Genomic DNA, 18,750 nt, shown 5'->3' on the forward strand with positions numbered 1-18,750 from the left:
ATGCACTGCTGTGCATAATTATCATGCACCAGTAAAAAAAGAAAGTGAAAAGAGAAAACACGGAATGAGAGAAAATATTTGCAAGCCATATTTCCAATAAGCATCTTATGCCCAGAATATATAAAGAACTTCTAGAATTCAACAAGAAAAAGACAGATCACCAATTACAGAATCGACAAAGGATTTAAATACAGATTTTTGTTTTCCTAAGGAGATATAAAAATGACCAATCATCACCTAGAGAGATGCTCAACATCCATAGTTGTTAGAGAAAAACAAAAGAAAACTCTAATGATGTACCTTTTTCATACCCACTGAGATAGCCGTCATCATAAAGGCAAACAATAAGTACTGATGAGAATTCAGGGAAATCAGAACCCTCATACACTAATGCTATGATGTAAAATGATAAAGCATTGTAGAAAACTGGCAGTTTCTCAGAAAGTTAGTTATTCTATAACCCAGCTATTCTACTTCTAGGTATATACCAAGAAAAAAGAGGTATAAACATAAATGCAAATACACACACACACATTCTTATCAGATATATAGCTTGCAAATGTTTTCTCTCATTCCATTAGTTCTTTTTTCACTTTTTTATTTGTGCATTTTAATTATACATAGCAGTGGGCTTCATTCACATTCATACATGCACATAACATAATTTGGTCATTTTCATTCCCCAATATCCACTCGTTCCCTCTCCTCCCTCCACCTGGTTGCATTCCTTTAATCTACTGGTCTCCTTTCTAGTCCCATGAGATCCTCCAAGTTTCCTTTTATCTTTTCCCTTTTTTCTCTCTATAAGATAAAATGTACATAGCAACATTATAACAGCCAAAGGTGAAAAACGCCCATCTGTTCATCCAGATGACATAGTTAAAATACAGTTTAGTCCTACAAGAAAATACTTTTTAGTAATAAAAGAAAATTAAATAAATATGCATTCTCCAACAAGACTGAACCTCAAATCAAGTAAACAGGAAAAATGTATTTATGTAAGACCACATATTGTATTACTCCATTTATATGAAATGACCAGAATAGTAAAACATACCAAATAGATTTGTGATTACTGAGGGCTGGAGGTTCATTTAGGGGGTGATGGAAATGTTCTGAATTTAGTGGTGATGGTTGAATTATCTTGTAAAATATACACAAGACCAAGAACTGTACACTCTCAAAGGGTGAATTGTATGTTTCATAATATACAAATTTCCAGGAAGCAAGGAAGAAAAGAACAATGACGGTGGTCAGATTCGTCCTGCAGGCTCTAGTCCATCACCTCCTGAACCAGATAGATGTGTAACCAGCACTCTTTGTTGTCACTGGTCAACACACAACCATAGATGTCACCATTATGTAGCAGATGTGACCATGATATGAAATCAAAGCTACCAGGCAGGGCTGCAAGTCTATCTCTAGGGATCCCTGGAAGTATTGTTAGAAGACGTGACACCTAAATGGATATGCACAAAATGAGCACAATGTAATGACTTAGAAAAACAATTCAACTAGCAGGAAGAACAGGTAAATAATGGGCATTGGGAGAGAGCAGAAGTGCTTCAGAGAATGGCACTGAGGTGAGGGCATTTGAAGAAGATCCATAAACCAAGTAAAAGAGTCTAGATTATTTCAGAGAGGGGCTGCATTGTGGAACAATTCCATCACTGGCATTTTGTTGGAGGTATGGCGTGACATTTGGATGTGTACTTATAATGATCACTCTGGCTACAGGACTGATGATAGAATAATGGCTGGGAAATTGGAGGCAGGGAGACCGCAAAGAGTCTGATGAAGGAATCTAGGCAAAAAAGAAATTGGAGGAGCAGCCTTGGCGTGGAGGCACATGCTAAAATCTGGTCCCGGGAAGGTTTCAGGCAACTGTTAAGTAAGTTTCCACACAGTGAATGTCTTAATCCATGGCTCAAGTCCCTTCTCAGCCCCATTCCTATTCCTCTCTCATCCTTATCATCAGCCTCACCAGATGGGATTGGGGAAGCAGGATACTTTTCTAAGTAACCCACATGTTATTCATTATGATAAAAACATGCTAATGGTATTTGGCCCATCGTTAGTTGTTCAAGGAGCTCAGCAGCCATCCCACAGAATTTCCTTCCCTACCCTCTTGCTCACAAATGGTATCATTCTGGGCCAGTCACTACATCTCACAGAGTTTCAATTTTCTCTCCATTTAAGAGGGAACAATTCCAGTAACAATAAAGTTAAGGGACGAATCAGATCATATTTCAAACACACCTATCTAGAGTAACTGGAGCAGAGAAAGATATTCAATAAATTATAATTACTATAATTATTTCATAATCGCTATTTATACTTTATCAGACTTCATTAACGTAGACAGGCCGAGCTGGTGGTTATATCAGGTTATATCATTTAGTATACATTTGGAAATCTGCTCCAGAGAGAAATTATATCACTTGAATAGACCTATCCAAAAAGCTAGTAGCTGAGGTGAAGGGAAGCTCATGTCTTCTAAATCTTAGTCTTATTTAAATTTTATTGAAGGTTAAAATCTGAACAGTTTTGGAATGGAATGGTGTGTGTTGTGGTTTAGATGTGGTATCACTCAAAAGCAAAAAGGTTCAGAGGAGAAATGATTGGGCTGTGAAAACCTTGACCCAATCAGTGATTTAATCCCTTGACAGGGATTAACTGAGTGGTAACTGAAGTGGTAGGGGATGACTGGAGGAGGTGGGATTTGGGGTGTGGCTTTGGGGTATATATTTGTATTTGGGGAATGGAGTCTCTGCCTCTGCTTTCTGATCACTGTGATGTGAGCTGTTTTCCTCTTTCAAATTCTCCAGTTGTGATATTTTGCCTCACCTCGAGCCCTAAGGAATGGAGCCCCCTGTGGACCTCTGAAACTGAGCTCTAAATTTTCCTCCTCTACAATTGTGCTGGTTGGGTCTTAAAATCACTCAGCGAGAAAGTTGACCAAAATAGTGTGGTTCCCCCAAAATTCTTTCCAGCAAATTCCCCATATAATCTTTTAAAATAAATGCATCTTTACCTTATTGGGCTATTGGCAGCATCAGGATCTTTGGCATGCACTCTCCCAACCACCGTGCCAGCGGCTGCATTTTCTTGGACTTCGTGGATATAACTTGGGGCCAAGAACATGGGGGGTTCATCAGCATCTTCTACCGCAATCTTGACCGTCACAGTGTCCTTGAAAGGTCCGTTGCTGATGAACTTTGGGTCGATGTGCACATTGGCTGCCTCTACCTTCAAGCTATATGCTCTCTTGGTTTCAAAATCTACGGGCTGGCAAGAATGAAGAGAAGATTGACAACCAATTCCTTTAAAGAATAATGGAAGACAAAGAGCTGATTGTTTTATAGGGCAAAGTAAATAGTTCCTCAAAGAGAGAAAATCAGTGTCTACTCAATATCCAATTACCTGTGCCATTTGATCAGAAAATCAGACAAATCAATTGCTCAAACGTTGAGTGTGCTTAGTGGATAATTCGAAGAGAAGGACAGACATGGAAATATCGTGCCTTCTAACAAGAACCTCATCCTGTATAGCAACACTATGGTTGTCCAAATCTGTCATTCAAAGCCACCAGAAGAAGGGAATTAAGACAGGAAAAATAAATAAATTTTGAAGTTATTAAAGATTTAAAGTAATAAAAAACTTGGTAATGAAAATGCCCCCTGAAATTGAGCCAGTGTAATGAAATAATGTGATGTTCCTTTCGAGTGCCACACCACAAACACTAGACATCCAGCTTAAACATAATTGACAACTTCATGTTTTAGGTTTCTGACCAGATTGTTTTTCCCAAAGCCTGAAACCCTTAAGGTAGTCCACAAAATGTTACTTAAGGTAGTTTGTGGATAACCTGGGAAGGTGGTATCAATAATTAACTTATTGATACAATTATTCCTTTTCCAATTCATTGAATCCTGGACATCTCAAAATAATGCTAACGTATCTATTGCGTTTCCCAATGTCCCTTGGGGGAGTCTATGGTGGAACTCTCTAACTAAACTATAAGGATATAATTTTGTTTTGATTGCATTCATTTTTAGGTGGCCTTCTATTAATGGTAATTGACAAGACAACGAAGATAGTGCTTCCCTTTGAAGAAATGTATATATATGATAAATGCCTATTTAAAGAAAAATAAGTATAAGCACTACAGACGTTTTATACAGATACAAAGAAACTGAAAATTAGCATTTGAATTAACAGAAAACACATCTTAATTTTGAATGAGGAAGTAAGATGAATCAGTCAACAAAGGGTAAGAAGAAAAATCATGGCAAAAAAAGCAAGGTTCCATGCCTGGAAAACAACTCCTCAGCACTCTAGATGATGATGAACTACCAAATGTTTGGGGAAAGTTGAACTTTTAAGGCTAGCATATCAATCACATGGTTTCATTTGCTTGGCAAACACTTATTTTGAATGGGCATGCAGGCCTGGAGCTTAGTCCCGCCCACTTCTGCACAACTCCAAACCAAGGACGATACAGGAAGGTCATACACATTCAACATCCCTGGCGCTTCTCCTATCATCTTCCCACCTACATCTCGGCACTCAGGGAACACTTCCTTTTCCTGCAGCTAAATCTGTCCCCAGCCTTTCCATCATCCTGGGTGGGACCCAGCAGCTATTTTATCCTTGGCTATGCTCCTGAGAAGCAGAAATAAATGATGTTTATAGGCTAACGATATGAGATTGCTGCGGTTTCTCACAAATCTCTGTACTTTACTAGACAGAATCAAGAACTTGAATATGACAGTTCTGAGACCAGGTAATTTGCAATCAGAAAAGGTGACATTTTGTTCAGATAGCTGACTAATGCCCCTAAAGCAGAACCTTTTGAACTTGTGTGTAGGCCTATAGCTCAGGACCCAAACATATGTTCCCAATGGAAACAGGTTTTCTATAGTTAACCATTAAATCCTGACACAGAGTCAGAACTCAAGAAACATTTTTTAAAATTTTTAATCTATTAAAAAATGGATTATGTGTCTGCCGATATTAAGAAGACTATGGAGATGCTAGGGTCTCACTGATACATATCAACCCAAACTTGGACTTTCAGGTCTTTTTCCAATTTTGCCCAGAAGGTCTTTTCCCAGGTTGGTGAGATTCTACTGGGACTTCTGGAAGTCAGAACAAGCCCCATTGCTTTATGAAGTCCTTTTCAACAAGCACAGGCATATTTGTATGGTCTCAGCTGCCATTCAGTAGCTCTCACTGCCTTCTCAGTTAGCACAGGGGCATTCCAAAGGAATCTATGGAGCAGCTGATCTTTGCTGCTCCAAAGCCCAAGAATGGCTGTACCAGGAGATGATATGCATCAACTGTTTCGACTGAATGAAGACTAGAGCTGATAAATGCATAAAATTTAAGAATATATTTACAGTTTATTCACTTCCTCCTTCCAAAAAGGATTTGAGGTAGTTTCCCATGTGAACATTTATATCCATGTTATGAGTAGTTGAAATAAAGCTAAATGAGGCGACACACTGCATAAGCCATAAAAATCTTAATACCCCCTAGTTTACTAATCCCCACCTCTGAACATTCTCCCCGAGGGATTAATTCAACAGAAAAACCAAACAAATAATATTCAAAAATGCATAATATTTGTGAGATATAACAGAGGGTTATATCTAATCTGGGGGAAATGTACACACAAAACACCAAATCCAACTGTGAGATTTTATTAAGGAAATAATGGTCCATCAATAGGATGGGATGTTATGTAGTCATTAAAAATGATTATGTATATTATATAACAGCATGTAAAATGTTTATGATGTGGCATTAAGTTAACAAATCATATCACCCTACGATTTCAACCATGCTAAATGTTATGGATCCATGGATCCACATCTAAATACATGTGGCCAAAGCACATAAAGAAAAAAAATCAGATGTAAAAAATAGTTTCATTTAAATAAAGAGTAGTTAAGATGTCTTATAAGGATGCTTTCACACTGCTTCACAAGTTTATTTGGTTGAAAATAAACAGCTCAGAAACTGCTGGGATTTCTCTACATTCGATAGGATTCCCATTTGGTCAAGGTATTGCAGTGAACAGATTGGATTTTGCCCCCCGCCCCAGCCCGATGACTGCAACAGCACCTAAAAGACTCATTTTTATTTTACACAGGTCTTTAAGCTAAGCATAGAGATCGGCTAAATACCCTGAGAGTAGGTTTTCTGTAGTTAACCATTAAATCCTGACACAGAACTCAAGAAACATTTTTTTTAATTTTTAATCTATTAAAAAATGAATTAATGTATCTATTAATCATTTCTTGAATTCTTCCCTTTCACTACCAGCCCACTACCTTTTCTGTTTCATTTTTTTTTTCTTTTCATAATGCCCTTGAATTCCAACAAACATTTCTCATTTGGTCCCTCTGCACCTGTCTCAAGACTCTAACACCAAATGCATCGCAGCCTCTTAACCATGTCCTGTTTTCATTGAAACCAGTCCTTCATGAGCTCTCTTTTTTGCCTTTTCTCTCTTTATCTGTCTGGAAAAATCCTATTCAGTTATCAAGACTCAACTCAAGAACTGCTTTTCTTTGAAGTCATTTGAAATTGCAGTTGATTTTCAACTGGGGAAAGATTTTGCTCTCAGTCACTCCAGGGATATTCGGCAATGTGTAGAGCTATTTTTTTTGTTGTTGTTGTTATCATCCCTGTTGGGGTGAAGTGGAATGTGTACTTACTGACCTCTAGTGAGGAGAAGCCCAGGTTCTCCGGACATCATATAGTGCACAGAAGAGCCCCTTACAACAAAGGATTACCCAGCCTGAAATGTCAATAATGCCAAGGCTGAGAAAACCCCTTCTATTTTGATTCTCTTCTCACTGAATTGTCCTGTTCAACTGTGACACCCCCACCCCCACCCCCGTGGCCAGGACTCTATCTCTTCTATTTTAGGTTTCTAGCTTTCCCAAAATCCCTGACTGGTAAATAATATGAACTCTATGACTCTTGGTGGAAGAATATATTAAGAAATGAATTAAAATACTGTAATAAAGAATATCCTTAAAATGCAAAAATGTCCCCATGAGCTCTTCATACTCTTTTATTAAATTGTGTATGATAACTTCCACAAGGACCTACAGTTTTACTGTGTTAAATTAACCTTTGATTTTTTTTTCTTTATGGTGAACATTTGAAACGTTGTGCTACAAGTTAAACCAAATGTTCCTTTACATTGTTTTAAACTTAAACATCATTGTTTCAGAGAAGAGTATTTCATTTACTGAAATCAATATAGGAATAAGGGGAGTGCACAAATTAATCATCTGTAGCGAGCTCATTTGCCATGTGTGAGATCCACAGGGGTGATTTAAATGTTTTAAAATTTTAGAGACACAGTGTGTGTTTATGTCCGGAATACTCTAAAAACAGGTGACAACCTTAGCATAACCAACTATCCAATTACTCAAGCAAAGGATGGAATGTTCATGTTAGTGTCAAGCAGGAGGGACAGTAATATTAATTAACAAAGTAAGTTGACAGCTTGAGGCGACACACACAATTCACACAGCTACTATTCCAAAGTAGAAAAAAAAAAGAATATCCTATCCCCTTGGGGCTGATAATTAGTCTTCCTCAATCATACCATTCATCATCATTCATGTAGACTTTTTCAACTATCCAGGGCTCACTCCACTTCTTTATTCCCCATTTCTTTCACTCTTTCAGGACAATCACCTTTTCCTTTCTCTTTCTTCTGCATTCCCTATTTTCGCCAAACCCAACATACTTTCCAATGTCATGAAAAAACAGCTTTCCGGAACACACTACTTCTTGTTCCCCCAGCTGATAGATTTCTCCCAGAACCCGTCTTCTGCCACCCCACACTTGTCTTCTCTTCTCTCCAGCTACTGGCCCTTTTTTAAATTTTTTTGATTCTTCAAATTAATTTTTTATCAGTGTTACAGTCCAATCTTTCCCTTTACACCAAGAAGTTTAATATTCATGCTACAAAACCAAGTAGAAAATGAACGCTTGATTAAAACCAAGGTAATCCCATCCTTCAATTCAGATTTAATGCTCCATACACTTTGATGATGGAAAGGTGTTGATTTCTCAAGTGGTAAATCAGGGGGCAGGAGAGGGGACCATTTTAGAGTACACGGTGACTAACTGCTTCTTCACTTGAAAGTGAATCTTATCTGAACTTCCTTGATAAGCCCTTCCTGGCTGAGTTATTTCCAACAGTATCTGAAGAAGGAAGTTATACTAACATATGCTAGGCGTGAATTCCACATCTGTGGCTGTGTGACTGTCACCAGGTCAAATTATTCAATCCATCGGAGTCCCAGTCTCTAAAATCAAGTTGAGGCATCATTGCTCATGATTTTTTTTCCCCATGTAAAAATAAGTGAGAAGATGTTTGAAGAGGTTCAGGCTATGTCTGACCAAGAGCTCATACTGGATAAATGTTAGATTTATAAAAGAAAATTAGAGGAAATCATAAATTCCTCTTCCTAACGAATTAATCCAAGAGACGTGTTTCTAATGATGGTCTAGCTGACTGTGGTAGAGGGTCTATTATTGTTTCTCCACGTTCAATGCTGAAAGAAAGTCAAGAAGGAAGTTGATTGGATCAAGTTTCAAAAAGAGCCCAGCAGAAGCAGTGAATTTGGATGTTTGAAATAAGAGGGGTTCTGAACAACCTATGTTAACAGGCTCAGTGGGGAGGGCCAATGGAGCTCAGGGCTGCTTTTACAAAATGCAGGCTTCCTCTAACTGTCTTCCATTCACTAGAGAACGGTGCCCAAACATAGGCCATTTAATTAGCAACCTCATGGAATCATGGGCACGATTTGTCAGCTCCCTGGGCAGTAACAGGAAGGAACATGGTTATTTCCCCAGAGCTCAGCACTTGACTGCAAAGCAAGTGTCTCTCACATCCTCTTTTCTTCACCTTCCATTCCCTGTCACCTTCAGCGTCACCTGGGCAGAACAAACCACATCAGTGACCTGAGCCATCCCTCCACCCTAACTCACCTTTTTCAGCTTTACCACGCCTTCCTGTGTTTCATAGTCCGTGGTGATTTCAAAGAGCTCCATACCGTCTCCATCAACGATGTTGTATGTGACTAAGCCATTTTCTCCAATGTCTGGGTCTTTAGCCTTCACTCTGCCTACTTCCTCTCCGGGGACAGCTGCTTCGGATACAGACATCTGGTATACGCCTAGAGGTAGAAGACGACATCTACTCTTATTTTCCTTTTTATTTGGCAGCTGTAAGACTTCAGATTTCATTGAATCCCAATAAATTTCTCAAAGGGTTTGAAATTGAACTTTCTATTGATTGAAAACATGAAAGAAGTGAATGGCTGGGAAGAAGGTCCCAGATGGCCTTCTTGCCAGAAGAATGCTCTCTACAAAGGATGATAAAACAATATTGGAGTCCTGGGTGAGATGCTGAGGTCACCTGCCACATGTGAAGCAGGAGAGCCACATTCAGTTACATTTCTCAACAGAGAATGGTGGGAATTGGCACTGCCAATTGCCCCAAAAAACAAATAAACTAAAATACCCTTCACTATTTAAAAGACATTGACAGCTCCCTATTTATTTTAAAATCAAATGCGAATTTTAACTTTCAAGGTCAGGACACGTTGAGCTCAGAATGTGGCTCGCCTCTTACTTTTGCTCTTCTGCCACCAACTGAAGCACTACCTTCTCTGAAAAGTTTTCCCACAGTGTGGCCCTTCCATAGATATTTATTCAACATTTCTTGGAAAGCTAATATGTGCGAGGCACTGTTCCATTCTGCACAAACTCAGTGGCAAGAGTCAAGATTTCTCCCTTGAGGAGATACACAAAAGAGAACAAAAATCCACAAATATGTACACACTAATGTCATTGCACTGCCAGGGGTTTAGGGTGATGAGTGGGTTGTGGTTATGTGTGTATGATTTATGCGAAGGCAAGTGTGTATGTGTGAATGGGTAAGGGAGTTGTGCGAGTGGGTGTGAAAGTGTGTGGTTGTGTGTTTGAATATGTTGTGTGTGATGAATGTGTGACATATATTCATGTAAGTGTGTTTGTGTTTGCGTGTGAACGTGAGTGAACACACAAGTGTAAGATAAATCTGTATGGGTGAGAAGGAGAAAGAGATTGATTTTAAAGAATGAGGCCAAATATGTTTAGAGGAAGATATCTAATCTCAACCAAAGGGACTGAGCAGCAGTGACTGTGGAGTCACTGAAAGCCAATGGCAACACCCTGATATATACACATTAGCTAGAAAGCTGGTGAGACAAGTGGGCCTTCTGTTAGGAGATGATAGTATGCAGCTAGGTTGTGGCTTAGTTGTGTAAAAAAGGCAGTGGAAGGCATATGAGTTAAATTCTTTATGTTTTATTTTCCTCTTTCATAGTTTCCTACAATACTCTGTATTTATATTATTTGGCTTTGGATATTTTCAGTTCAGAACCCTATTCAATTTTATCTCATGTGCCTTTCATGTTAAAGACATGGTGGGAATTTCTATAGATAATCACCAACATAGGGAAAGGCTTAGAAAACCTGGTATAAGTTGAGTTCCTACAAATCTCATTCAAGTTCATGACCATGAAACTGGTGCAGCTGGTACAGCTACACTGTAACTTTACTATAGGATTCTCTATGAGCAAGAACAATAACAGCTATGCATTAATAATCCCATGTGCCCATACTCCTTCCAGCACATCAAACAACATTATAGTGTGGATAATGAAGCATGTGGCTTTTAAAATGTTATATGGGCCTTAATCTTGTTGATGATGCTGAATCTTGTACCTAACTAGGCAAAGCAGTTTTTCCCCATTTGGGAGACCGTATGAGAACTGATGTTGCCTCTAATCTTCCACCTTGATGTTTCCATTTTCTAGACTGTTCTTTGGACTGCTTTGAGTAACCATGGTGCCTCTCTGGGGCCACATTTGGTTATCTTTTTTATTCTTACATTTTCAGTGCCATCTCTCTGGTAATAAATTTATGGATTTCTCAAAAAAGAGATACCTTTGTGGTGAACCCCACACCCTAGTACTAGCATCATGATCCCACCCTACCCTGCTATTCACCTCCATGTACATGAGTGGATTTGTGTTCAAAGTTTGACTTTGATACAGTCCTTTGGCAACTTATGCCACTTTTGATGGAAGCCAGTTTTATCTGTGAAATATGGGTTTTTTGCAGGGATTTATAATATTAATGACTAATCATTAAATAATAGAAAAGGTGGTTGTTGTAATCACAATTATTAATCACAACCTTCCAAAATCATTTTTTAATTCCCTCAGCAATTCTATAAACTTTTTAGAACAACCCAGATAACAGTGGCTAATGTTCGTTTGTCATTTTAAGACTTTACACTAGTTTTTGTAGTCCTAACTGTAATCCTACCAATTAGATACTATGGAAGATCACATTTTCACAAAGAGGTCAAGAAATAATTCCTATCCCACACACTTTTCCTTCAACATGACTTTGACGGTCCTCCAATGGAAAGGTGTGGTCTATAGCAACCCCACTCCACTTGTGGTAGCCTTCTGACCACACTGGAAAGGATGCGATGTGAATTTAAGAGGCTAGGTCACAAGAGGCAATGCAGTTTCTGTCTGGTGTCCTTGGGGCTCTTGTCTTTGGGACCCAGCCACCGACAGTTTACAGGGAGAGGAGCCAAAAATCAATATGGGCCCACTAGACATGTGAGAAAGCTATGTTGGAAGTGGATCTTCCAGCCTCAGTGGGGCTGAGCCCAGCTGATACTGTGGAAAACAGGGAAAAGCCATGTCCTATAAGCCTTGTCCAAATTACAGACTCATGATAAAACAAACAAACAAAAAACTCATAGGCAGTTTGTTACATAGTAATGAATGATTGATTTAGATATTATCATATCCAGGTTAGTAGTAAGAATATTAAGACAGAGGAAGGTTAAATACTAGATCACAGTGTTAGTAGATAAAATCCCTAGCAAAACAAGTCATAGAAATTGTCACGCCTTCTCTTTGTCCCACTACCTTTATTCCATTGAAGTTTTGTGGTTGTTGTCATCTTGCCTTTGCTTTCTGCAAGAATGACATAAAGAGCTCCTAGTTTTCTGCATTTTCCTTTTCACAAGCTGAGTAAAGCAGGAATGGGTCAATATAGATGGGGGGCTGCTGGTGGCAGTGCTGAACAGTGAAGCCAAGCCCACCTACTTACTCTGCGGAAACTTTGGTGGGTTGTCATTGACATCAGTCAGTGTGATCGTCACTTTGGTTGTCCCTGAGAGTCCGCCCATGTGTCCACCCATGTCCTTGGCCTGGATCACCACGTGATACTCCTCCTTGGCCTCCCTGTCCATGTTGGGAAGGGCTGTTCTGATGATACCTGGGCAGGTGAGCAGGAAACATCACAGATACTCATTTATAACATTAGAGCAATAAAATGTTTTAAGCACTGGATGAGGAAAACAACCTGTTCCCTGAAAGAAAAGTCATTTTAACATGATAATTGTAACTGAAAGCAACCACACCTGAAGCATCAGTGTCTTTTCAAGAAAATCATGAAGATTATGTAAACTGCATTAATTTTCATTTTGTTTGCTTCACTGTGCATGCAAATAATAACCTCATTTTTCTCATATGTAAAAATTCTGAAGTTTAAGTTCCCGCTTGCACGGCTGTCCATGGCTAAACCCATATGAACTTCTAGCAGGATTTTTGGAAATCTATCTTTACATGTGATCATTAGAAACATTTTTATTGCTCATATTCAATTTAAAGTGGGAGGCATATATTTCACAGAATACTCTAAAATGCTAATATTAATTTTTTGAAAGAGCAAAACAAATGATTTAGGAATATATGCAATGCTTATACAAATATGTCCTGTCTACTATCACTGACAACAATGATAAATTCATGATTGAATTCATCATAATCCCTGGATACTGGAACATGATTGGCATGACCACTCTGCACTTCAATCTCAAGGAGAATGTGCAATGTTTTTCTCTCTGAAAATAAGGTTGTACTTGTCCTAAGTATAAAAGGAACACTGAAGAAACTCAATCCTGATCTGTCTCTTCCTCCCCAACACTTGTCTGTTTCTGAGCAATACCCTAGAACTCATTGGGTCTAATTTTTTTTTCCTTATATGTTAAAAAATTTGGTAGGTTCCAACCAGTAGTTATTTGTGCATCCCTGAGACAAAGAAGGCTCCAATTTTTAACATGTCAACAATCTAGATGAAGTCCCCTATGTATTTTTGGTTAACCTGGAAAGGGTTATGGGAAATGCCTTTGAGAAATCATAGCAACTAACTGCATAAATCATATTCTGAGCAAATAAATGAATACTTAGGTAAAAGGAAATTATACCAAGTAAATGAACAATATCTGGTAGGCTATGTATACACATACATATACATATGTTATCAAATTAGTGATAAGAAGAGGCATAGATTATTGGTAAATGTCTTTTAAAACAATGGGACATACAGGCCCCTGAAATAATATTGTGGATGATCAGCTTTGTAGGATTGTAATGTTTATTCTAGTCAAGAGTTAAATTTGGTATACATAAAGTGACATATTTTGTTTTTTGTTTCAGTCATTGTATCGATTCACTTTTTTGGTTTGCTCTTGTTTTCTGTAAGAAATGTATAAATTATTTTTCTGGATGCTGATGTCCACTGGTAATCTATGCTCACAACAGGGGAGATTGGGAAAGTGCTGTCTCTTTCCTGAGGCAACATGAATATTAATACCCTCCTCTGACACTCCCTAGCTTGCTCAGTGGTCTTCAAAGCATGCTTTGAGAGCTACTGGTATTTACACCAGGCTCCAAGTGTGGGGGTCTCTTAATCTGGATCCACAGTTCAAGACCTTTCTGACATTCAAGTTGAAGTTTGGAATCATTTGTGGTAACCAGGTGAAACACAGACACAACAATAATAAATATGTCACACTGTAAGCCAACTGTTTGCCAGGCACATGCATGGAGTGTCTAATCCTCACACGATTCCTCTAAGGTGGCCCTCTTTATTTTCATTTTAGATTTGGGAAAACTTGGGAGTCCAATAGGTTTCGTGAACAGGTGTGAACTCCTTATTCCCAATGCGTCACAAATCACAATGACAGTGACATTCTACAGTACCTGTCTGTGCCTCCACTGAAAAGTAGGGCTGTCCTTCAAGGATACTGTACACTAATTTAGCACTGTTTCCATAGGTGGGATCATCTGCATCAGAAGCTGTCACCTGGATTACTGATGTTCCTGAAAAGGGGAATAAATTAATTAGAAACATCCCTTGGCTTTTCAAATTATGTTCTTGTTTACAAAGTTTTATTTTAAAATGAAACTCAGAGGAGGGCCTCACAGTCAACAGATTCTCCATTTCCTGGATTTGAGATGCAAAGTGATCTTGATTTTTCCCTTTCTTCCTTCTCTCTTTCTTTCCTGTTCCTTTTAATTGCATGGTTTAAAACAAAACTTTATATATTCCTATTACATTCTGCTATGCTTAGTAGTTAAAATAATAATACGAACATCATTGCCCAAACATTCTAAGGCTCATGCAATTGAAATGCTCAGTATATCAAATAATTAAATAAAAATCTCCCCAAAGAGCATAATAAATGAAAATTAATGATGAATTGCGTTTCACGAAAGGACAGAGTGCAACCTTCCATCTGTAGCCTGGCAATAAATATATCATTTATTGTAGCCTTGCATGTAATAAAATTGCGGCTAATACTACATTTTAATTAATTTATGGCTATAAATATTGTGCAGAACGTTGTTCCCTACTGACATGAAAACAGCATCTTTCCACCTCTAATCAGTCTAGCGGCCACATGACAGGAGCTCACCAGCAGGCACCTAGTGTGATCTGAGGCACGCATTCATGGGTCCCAAAGAGGATAAACCAGTGAACTGTTCTTTGCTGCTCACAAGAACCAGATATCTGGGGTATGGCACACTGGAGAGAGGAAAGAGGAGCTGGAAGTAGAAAATTGTCAATTTCCCAACCTCTCTGCACCAGGCACCATTTGGGACTCATTCCATGCATTCTGCCAGAATTCCTCTGTTGGGTGTTTTTTATATCCATTTTACTTGTGGGACATTTGAGTGAGAGGTATGATGTTTTGCGATCTCTTTCACAAATTGTTTATGGCCAGAGTCAGAGTCTAGCCCCAATTCAGCAAGCAAAGAAAACAGCTGGTTCCTTCTGGACATTTTCATCAGAGAAGAAGGATCTGTGTGGGAGGCAAGGAGGCCCAGAGACATTGTTTCTAACTGTTCTTACTTTACACTGTTGTCAGTGACTTTCATGTCCTCTCCAAGTAAATCTCACTCTTTTCTGGTTACCTCCCATAATTCATTGTTTACGCAAATGGTCTTTTTTGAACTCTTCCCAAGTTCAAATCTCCAATGGAGACTTTACAAAGGAGAAAAGGATCATATCACAGCTAAGCAAATAACTAATTTTCATGATTAATTTACTTCTAAAACTCTTGCTAAGTGCTTTTCAACTCTTTGTATTTTAAATCCATTTTACTTAACCTTATTTTATGGATGATGAAATGCAAACTTAGAAAGGTATGAGAAGTTGCCTGGGTTCATGTGCCTGGTCAGAGGTACAGCAAGGATTGTGTCCCAGTACTGTCTGACACCCAGGACTCCACTTTTATATGCCATTGTGGACAATCTGGGTGCTATACCTAAGCATCCAGGACCATAGGGCTGAGAACAATAAAAATTTCTGTGGGATATCCTTTTAGATAGCTGGCTTTCCCATACTACCTCTCTGCTGTCCTCACAGCTCAGTTCCTGACTCTGCTGTCCCCTATTTATACAGATTTAGTTGATGTCTATTATTTCTCAGTAGAATCCAGACCTGTTTATTGAGAAAGTTAAAAAAAAATCCTCTGTGGGAAGTGGGAAGGGAAGAGGTTGGAAAATGGCTTGACCTGATTTCACAAAGTATGAGAAGAGCTTGAATTTACTTGGAAGAGGAAGGAGGATCCGAGAGGCTCCCATATGCAGAGTGGGAGGGCCTCTGGGCTGTCAGGACACATCTAACATTCTTGAGTCGGCTGACCCCCATACTTAGGACTTGGTTTGCTCATTCATCAAAATGGACTGTTTGATGCTGATGGTGCCTACATTCCTTTGAGCTCATGTGATCACATGTACCCCTGATCAGAAGAGGCCTGCCCACCGTGTGAAAGACGGACCTTTTCTCATCTGAGGTATGCTTGTCAAAAGACTTCAACTGCATGTGTGCTAGAAAGCCAAACGAAAATTATCATCAGAAGGTGGCCAGATGAAGAATGCCTTCAGAGTCCTACCACTTAGCAATGCAGTGTGCCTTCAAACACACTGGAATGACACACCTACTTCTAAACCCACAGGTATCATAATGTGGTGAAGTGTAGTGAACTGTGCATTCTGGATCCACTTAATCATACAGATGACCCTGGGTAAATTATTTAACCTACTTCTGCCTTGTGTTTCTAATCTATAAAATAGACGCAGTTGGACCTGGTACATTGCAAATAAATAATTATGTAATCACATAAAAAATTTTAAATAAAGCTGGGCACGGTGGTGCACACCTATAATCCCAACAAATCGGAAGGCTGAGGCAAGGGGATCACAAGTCTGAGGACAGCCACAGAAACTTGACAAGGCCCTCAGCAACTTAGTGAGACCCTGTCTTAAAACAAAAAAATTAAAAGGGTTGAGATGTGGCTTAGTGTTTAAATGCCCCTAGATTCAATCTCCACTATACCCACCCTGAAAAAAAAATTAGATAAAATATTATTAGATGGTCTCCATCCAACAAAGACTACCATTGCTATTATTTACTGAACACCAACCAATATGGCCCATTCCTATTTCACAGAAGAGAAAATGAAGGATAAGAGACTAGATATAATTGATTCTGGTTCATACACCTGAGAATACAAAGGTCAAAATTACCCAGACTCAATTACATTCTTCCCTCTTCTTTGTCCTTTAAAAAACTTAAGCTCTAATACCTCAAATCCATTTGAACTTCCCACTACACTAGTGAAAAACTGGGGTTTGTTATTTATCCACAAAAGATACAGCACAAGTTCTACTTCCTGACTGGGGAGGACAGGCACCAAACTGGCCACTTGCAGGGACACCAGGTAAGAAAGTGGAGCAGGTCTTCCCCACTTACGCACCCACATTGGACCTCTCAGGCACATTGGCATGATAGGTCTCATGCAGAAACTCCGGAGGGTTGTCATTAATGTCCTGGACCTTGACGATGAATTCCGATGGTGGTTCCAGTGGCCGGTTGGTGTCCCTGTCCACTGCCTGAGCCATCAGTGTGTACTGGGCTCTCTCCTCTCGGTCCAAAGTCTTGGTGGCATGAATGTTCCCTGATTTGTCATCAATCACAAAAATGGTTCCGGCTCCTTCACCTGAGAGAATGTATTTAATGTTCCCATCACCAGAGTCAATATCGGAATGAAGCTAGGAAAAAAGAAACGGAGATTTGTAATTTCACAAGTGGTGGAGCAGGGAGAAAGTGACCCACGCTGACTGCTACAATCTCTGCACACACATATGTGCATGTGCACACATACACACATCATAAGAGTTCACCCTTATTTTACAAATGAAGAGACAGAATCTTAAGGAAGATCTTTGCCTTGGCCAGGGTCACATAGCTGAGGAACAAACAGGCCAAGATTCAGCCATTTTTTCTTTTTTATTCTAAGACTCATTCTCTTCTTTCCTTCTTTCCATACACATACACACATACAAAATATACACACATACACATATATCATAATATTCATTTTGAAAGAAATGCATCATATTTTTAAAATGCATTTATGCAATTATAAGCCTTTCTCTTATTTCTGGATCCTTCTCCTTCATCTTCTCTGCTCACAAGTCATCATTGTTATTAGATTCATGTGCATCCTCTGGAAGATATTCTCATCTTCATTCACATGTGTCCTAGCTTATTTTTACCCAATAAAGGTCATAGCACTCACTTCATTCCTCGCCTTGCCATTTTCCTCTAACAGCAAATTCAGGTGCCTTTCCGTGTGGATATATCTAGGTCTACCACACCCACAGTGTGCATATTATTATCATCTCTTTTGGCCCTCCTCTTCAAGGGACCTTTGGGGTGTGTCTAGGATTTTGTTACCTCTAACAATTCAACTGATCAAATCTCTGCAGAATCACTGTTATGCAGCACTCTGATATGCAGACATATCTGGGGATATGTCTTCATAGAAGGAGATCCCATTCTGACCACAGAGGATGGTCAAGTGGGATGGGGTAATACATGTGCAATTCCATAGACCCTAGAAACAACCTTAAAATCCTTGAGGTTTCTCCCTCTGGACAAAGCCTAGAGACAAGGTGAAACCTTCCTAAATCCATACTTGCCAGGCTAAGAAATCACCCAGGTTTCTTGACTACCAGCCCTGTATCTTATGACCTTGAGTCAGCCCTACTTTGGAACATGAACTACCTCCAAAGACCTCATCTGATTTTCCTGTGCAACAAACTCTCCACACTTTGTTGTTCCATTTCAATTTCGGAAGGCTTCATCCTAATTTGAGTTGTTTGACCCTCATGATGCTCTTTGTGGGAAAAGAGAAGCATTATTTTTCCTGTTCTCATAGGCTTCCACAGTAGGCAAGTGAACAAGAAGCCCTTGATTCTCCCTGCTATATAAGAAAACCCATGGCAA

At 39.1% G+C, this 18,750-nt stretch overlaps 1 protein-coding gene across 2 annotated transcripts in view; it reads right to left on the reverse strand.

Moving 5' to 3' along the window:
• Positions 1-18,750, reverse strand: part of Cdh11 (cadherin 11) — a 149,473-nt gene that overhangs the window by 27,042 nt on the left and 103,681 nt on the right. For both annotated transcript variants that reach the window (XM_027939085.2, XM_071605209.1), the window contains exons 4-8: positions 17,216-17,510; positions 14,154-14,273; positions 12,217-12,384; positions 9,025-9,212; positions 3,035-3,288 (exon numbers count right to left, since the gene is read on the reverse strand). In XM_027939085.2, the coding sequence (XP_027794886.1) occupies positions 3,035-3,288; positions 9,025-9,212; positions 12,217-12,384; positions 14,154-14,273; positions 17,216-17,510 (1,025 nt within the window). The remainder of the gene's footprint in view (positions 1-3,034; positions 3,289-9,024; positions 9,213-12,216; positions 12,385-14,153; positions 14,274-17,215; positions 17,511-18,750) is intronic.

Source organism: Marmota flaviventris, chromosome 18 (assembly GCF_047511675.1).
Source record: "Marmota flaviventris isolate mMarFla1 chromosome 18, mMarFla1.hap1, whole genome shotgun sequence".
In the NCBI taxonomy this organism is placed as follows: Eukaryota; Metazoa; Chordata; class Mammalia; order Rodentia; family Sciuridae; genus Marmota; species Marmota flaviventris.